General features: G+C 38.0%; 1 protein-coding gene across 1 annotated transcript in view; it reads right to left on the minus strand.

The window, feature by feature from the left end:
• Window positions 1–4,527, minus strand: part of galk1 (galactokinase 1) — a 37,747-nt gene extending 33,220 nt beyond the window's left edge. The window contains exons 1-2 of the mRNA XM_008438117.3: window positions 4,224–4,527; window positions 3,822–4,011 (exon numbers count right to left, since the gene is read on the minus strand). Of these exons, the coding sequence (XP_008436339.1) occupies window positions 3,822–4,011; window positions 4,224–4,388 (355 nt within the window). The 5' untranslated portion in view covers window positions 4,389–4,527. The remainder of the gene's footprint in view (window positions 1–3,821; window positions 4,012–4,223) is intronic.
• Between the last annotated feature and the right edge of the window lie 2,064 nt (window positions 4,528–6,591).

Here is a 6,591-nt window from a genome sequence, read left to right on the forward strand (position 1 = left end):
ACCTCTAACTTTTCAACTCTAAACCTCTAACTTTTTAATGTCATTTAATCAACCTGTTGCCGTGGCAACCGCTTGCGCCCCACAAACCCAGCAGAGATTAGTTAAAAACACAAAAGATTCAGTCTGTTAAGATATTAAGTTTTCAGGCTTCATATTTACTGCTCTGCTCATCAGGGTCTTTGAGTCCCTTTTTATTTTTGTAATGGTACCGAAATGCACACACCTTGTTTAAACAATAATTACTGAGATTATTAATTTTGTTGGGCCATTAATTTGAACATGTTTTGTTGATTTTTTCCTTAATAAGATGTATTGGATCAGAGGACGTGCTGGTCTCAACATCCTGGAGGCATTCAGTTTGTCACCTACTGCCGAGATCAACTCAAAACCTTCCGCGATCATAATTAAGCCCTATTGATTAAATATGACTGTAGTTGGAAAACAAACATCAGCGGTAGCTTACCGTGCAACGTCTGGGCAACCGGAGGATCCTGGACGGACAGTAGCGGTGCATGTCTGAAAGATGGCCTCCGACAAAGATCTCCAAGGCTTGCCACTCTCATTCTTTCAGCTCGATGATCCGTAGAGCTGCCTCTGGATATTGCAGTTCACTTACGATGTACAGTAAAGTCTGCTCCTTATAGTTGGATCACAGCTGGTAGCTACGAAGGTGTCCCGAATCTTCAATCGTAAGCCAACTTCAGCGGCCGCTTCGTCCAAACTATAAAAACCCCCGACGGTGAAGCTCTGAGTCCATGAGAGCCGCCAACTGAAACACGTTCTGTCTGAGCGGCCACATGAAAAATACAGTCAGGAGTAATAAAACTATTTTCGAATGAAGTTAATGAGCTTCAGCTTATTGATAACCCGTTAGTAGGTCGCCATCTTTCTTGAAGCAAAGTATGGGTGTGACACTAACCAACCAATTGGAGAAGTTGTAGCCTGATGACGTGCCTCTCCTCATTTGCATTTATTTATTTTCTAAGTTTTGCAGGGAAATAGAATGTGATAAATAAATACAAAATGAATAAGGGAAATTGGAAAATGGAAAAATTAACAAATTTTCAAACAAATGTTAAATGAAAAATAGATAAAAGAAAAATAGGTAAATAAAAAAGATATATGAGAAATTGATTAATGAAACTGGGAAATAGAAAATCAGGTTAATGGAAAAAGGAAATTGAAAAATTGTTAAATTAAAAAATAGATTAATGAAAGATGGGTAAATAGATCAAGGGATAAATGAAAAATGGACAAATGAAAAATAGTTAAATGAAAAATAGATAAATGAAAAAGAGAAATTGAGAAATTGATTATCTGAAAAATAAATAAATGAAAAAATTGGGTTAATGAAAAAGGGAAATTGAAAAGAAAAGTGGTTAAATGAAAAATAGATTAATGAAAAATGGGTAAATTGATAAAGGGATAAATGAAAAATAGATTAATGAAAAATGGGTAAATGAAAAAGCTAATTTATTTAACACATTTTTTATTTATTTCACAAATTTTCTTCATTTTTTAATTTATTTTACTCATTTTTTATTTTTTTCAGCCATTTATTTATTTATTTATTTAATTTTGGCTGAAACGGCTCTCCATAAACCATACCCTAAACTTAAAGTCTGGGTTGAGTTTTTTCCCCTTCATTAATTACACACTTTATATGTATCGTGGTAATTCAGAATAGAATAGAATAGAAGTACTTTATTCATCCCAACCGGGAAATTACTGTGCAGTTGCAGCATACACATACTGTACACACAGATCAAATTACAAAATAAAAATATAAAAATAAAATAAGAAGCATAAAATGTAGAATGTAAGATGTAAGATTCTGTACAATATTCTGAATATTAATAATCTGTACAATAGTGCTTTGTAAACAATCTGTACAATATTGATTTATGGACAGATATGTACAATGGTAACCATTGGTTACAGGGTGACTTATTTTTAATTGTAAATGAATATCCTTGTTGGACTTTTATTTAAGTGTTATTCTCCTTCAAGATACATTTACCTAATGCCAGAATAAATGAAATGTACATTATGCAGCAAAGGAAATTAGAAGATCGGACATATATCCATTATGGAGATGATCGGTTTTGGACGGGCGATGTGCCCCTTATTGTATAATAAATACTAAAGAATGACTGATATCATTAACGGTACAGGGGAGAAGCTTTTAGTTATCTAGCTTTGCTAGCAAAGTCGTTAGCTAGCAGCTAGCTAATAGCATAACAACAACAGCCTAATGTCTGTATGATAAAAATACTGAATCGATAGATAAGAACAGTTTCTCCTCACCTGGCTGTCTCCTCCCGCTCAGTGGATCTTCAGAGAAAGGCAGACGCAGAGGCCTGTCAGTGTCTGTTGTATTTCATTACCTCTGTGCTTAAACCGCGACTCCGAGCTGAAGCAGAAACGATACTTCAACGTTTTCCGTCATCTGACAAGTAGCAAGTTACTCCACTTTATTCACCAAAAACTTTTTTATTCACCAAAAACTGTTCTGTAATCTGGAACGTTCGCTACGTTGAGCTCCAGTTAGCCGCCGTATCTCACTGCGCGAGAGGCAACTACGTCATGCGTCACGGGCAAAAGGTCAAAGGTAACAAGGTGACCGGATGGCTTATTATGTTGTACAAAAAAAACAAAAAATAAAATAAAATAATAATAATAATAATAATAATAATAATAATAATTTTAGTACATGTTTTGTGTCACAAGAGGGCTTAGAAAATAAAATTAAAAAAAATGGGGGCAAGGAGCAAAAAGGGCAGGTGCTCAAGCACCCCCAGCCATCCCCCTCTGCACGTGCCTGGTTAAAAGTATTTAACATAGACCTGACATTTCTTCTGCTGACAGCAACACTGCTTGGAAAAAGATAAATAAGTCTGTATGTTGGTGGTAAACTTGTACTTGTTCTGCAAGAGCCAAACTAGGAGTGTACCAATTGCAGTTTTCTAGCTGATTGTAGATCCCGGATCTTTAGAAAACCTGACCCGATTCTAATTTTGGATGATACTATTTTTTTTGTCTGAAATGTCGCTAAATATAGCAAGAAAGTGACTATTGTTAAATGCAAATGTGGAGATATGACCTCGTGGGCCGATCTGTTAGTTTCTTGTGGGAGAGCAGAAGAGGAGAGTGGATAACTTTAGACCTTTGCTGAAGAACATAAGATCAGTGGATAAGATCGGCTTCACATGCAAGTATTTGCCGATCATCGATCTCCCAAAATTAAGGAAATTAGCTGGCTGACAAATTGGTGCACCCCCAGTCTTAACATGCAAGAATGCCAGCCAGGAAGTTGCAGACCAAATTTACACAAATGCTCATGGGTAACAGGAGCTTAAATAGCTGTATTTAAACAGTGTAAAAGTGTAAGCACTTGTATTGCCTTGTTGCTGAAAATATGCTATATAAATAAAATTACCTTTATCCAAATCAGTAAGAGCTAAGAGACTGTGGGGGACAGCAGAAACATAGAGAATGAACCAACTGACCTCCATCACAATATAAAAAGTTGAACAGATCACACAGAAAGTGGAGTATTGCTCCCAGGCATTGATAAAAAAAATTTCTCTGAAATAATTTCAGACAAAATTCTTTCTTCTGCACAGCTCACCGAAGACAGGCAGTGAGCATCTGGCGGACGCATTTGTCAGTCTTGTATCTGGTGTCCAACGTAAAGTGTAAAAAGTGCTAAAAGTTCCGTTGTATAACATTTTTAACAGCCTGTTAATATTAAGAGTAATTTAATAAAATACAGGAAAAAACAGCATTCCACGTCTAATTTTACCAGATCGTATATTTACCCCTGTAGTGTTGTATGACACCCTTCACATAGTTTGCCCAGCGAGGTAACCCTGGCGACAGAGAGCATCCATCGCCTGTCAAGGTGAAGTCAACTCTCCGGGGTTCATCAGCGTCCTCCGCTGCGGTTACAACGGTAACTCCCTGGCCAGAGGTTGGACTTCCAACCACCACGGTCACAAAGGGAAGCGCCTGTTTCAACACAAAAAGTTAGATTTAACTGATAAAAAAAGAGGTATCTTAGTAAAAGATAGAAATTATGCAAAGTTCTCATTTCTTTTTTGTTATCGCATTAGTTCCGTCCTAAAGCTGACGTAAGGTATTTACTGGGTCTGAAGTTGTATCATTGACATAAACATGTCCAACCAACAAACAAGGACAACAGTCGTAGCTGAGTGTTTTACCATTGGAAGAACGAATCCCTGGTTATAGTCAGTGTGCTCCCCGATCAGGTTGACTCTGCCCGGAGCACATGCCGCCACTTGGGGAGGTTCTTCCGCGAACAGCTCACCATAACGGCGGCGAGCATCTGACAAAAGCGTCCACACGTCAGGGAATTTAGAAACCATTGATATAAAAAGAAATAGCTAAAAATTGACCCTTAAATATTAATGGTGACAATTCATCAGCTTTCTGCCACCACTAACTGGAGGGACTATCCTTGAACTGCGCCACATTTCCTTGCTCTGCAGCTGCGATTGGCTGAAACACGTCACATGACGCGACAGCACAGTTTACACAGTTTAACGACCTTGTAACATAAATTCACATTGATGGGGGAGGGGGGAGGGGGTTCATGTATTCAGTGGCGGAGCCAGAGGGGGGCCAGTGCCTCCCCCCCCCTGCCATCTGATTGCCCCCCCCGCCCAGTGGCCCCACCTGATGATTGACATGTTGTTACATGTTATTCCTGTACATTATTTGGAATAATGTACAGGAATAACATTCCTGTAATGTACAGGTTATTCCTGTACATTACAGAAATAACCTGTACATTACAGGTTATCCAAATAATGTACAGGTTATTCCTGTATATTATTTGGAATCATTCTAAGTCAACCTAATATCTAAAGAAGAAAAACAATAATAAATATATGAAAAGAAAATGTATAAAACTATATAAGTCCATGTGATGACATAAATAAATAGATTTTTATCAGGCGCGATACCAGCCTTCTTTATACTTATAAAAACAAGCTGAAATTCTTCTCCTGGGTGTTTCAGTTATGCTGTGGTGAAACTCAAAGGCTAAAGCACTTCATACCTGGTGGTGATGGTAAAACACCAATAAGTTATGTATTGATCCTCCGCAAAAAAAGAGAAAAAAAACCGAAAAGGGGCCGATAATGTTTGTAGTTTGGAGCAGAGGTTGCGCTAGAGTTTTTCCGTTGTCCGTCAAAGAAAAAACGTCATTTTATTTCCAATTTGTAGTCATCAAATGAAACATTTATTATTTCTCTGCGAGAAATGACGTGATTAGGAGACGACAGAACTCTGATCGTTTCCTGATCCCTCAGCGGGAGGAAAACCAGCAGAAGCGGATCAGCTGCTCTAGGCGCTCCAAGCCTCTGGTCCGTTAAAGCGTCCAGATCAGAGATGATTCTCTGACAGATATTGTTCTTAGTATGATAAATAATGAGCTCCACGATGTTCTCTGTGCGTAAAGTTGAAACTGTCTGCGCACCAAGTGTCAGCTGCGCTTGATCACATTCTGGACAGAAACCAGCGAACTGCTCTCTGTTCTTATCTAGACGAGGCTGAGGAGGGAATCTGACATATTAACTCAGTTAAGTTTTTACTGGTTTTGTTTTTAAAACACCATTAACATAAGCAGTGTAACTATAAATGTATATTTGGCGTTTGTCATCTCATGTGTGATTAATTGGAGCGTAACGGTGGAGCATTTAAGCGCATTTATTGCCCAGCACACTGCGCTTGTTTCTGTCTAACGGATCTGCACTTTAATTTCTTTCCTCTCTCAACAGTCAGCTGTTATTCCTCTACTTAAACTACAATAAGTAGATCACATCCTCTTTAGGTTTTCTCTGTGTGCTCCAAACTCATTAAATGTTAGAAGCCAGAGCCACCATCAGGCAAATAATTCTGGTCCGACCCAAACTATTTTTACCTGTCAAATGACCTGTCAAAGCAGAGCTTCCTAACCAAGGTGTCCATAACTCTTCAACACGCTGTCAGCTCCCGGTGAGAAAGATACATTTAGTTCAGTGTCCATGAGATGATATTCAGAAAGGATCTTTCATTTGATTGATTTTAGTTTCCTCTGTGATGAACTCTTAGCGTAAAGTCTATCATGTCTCCATGTGCGCCAATCAAAGGTGTTAATTATAACATGTCAAATGACAGAGGGGCTTAAAAAATTACCAAATATTCAAATTATAAATATATATATTGCCCAATATATATGCATATTGGGGGGGGCAACATGTTAAATGTGTGTGTGCACATATATATATAGGTAGTCCTGCCCCCCCCCCCAACTTTAAAAGTCTAGCTCTGCCACTGCATGTATTAGAAAAGATTACATTTTGATCTTGAATCAGAACGGCTTTTTAACCTCAAATTATAATGACCCCATTTCCTCAAAAATGTTAACAAGGCAAACCTGAATTTTTCAGCCTCCATCAACTCAAAGTCCTGCCCCTGAATAAATATTTGTAAGTCTATGTGTTCTTAATGCTGATATGTAACAGATCCAGAAAAACATGTCTGGCTGGTAGTATCATGCTTATTCATTGTCTTCAAGGAGCTATT

This window comes from Poecilia reticulata, chromosome 19, assembly GCF_904066995.2.
Source record: "Poecilia reticulata chromosome 19, P_reticulata-male-v2, whole genome shotgun sequence".
Taxonomy (NCBI): Eukaryota; Metazoa; Chordata; class Actinopteri; order Cyprinodontiformes; family Poeciliidae; genus Poecilia; species Poecilia reticulata.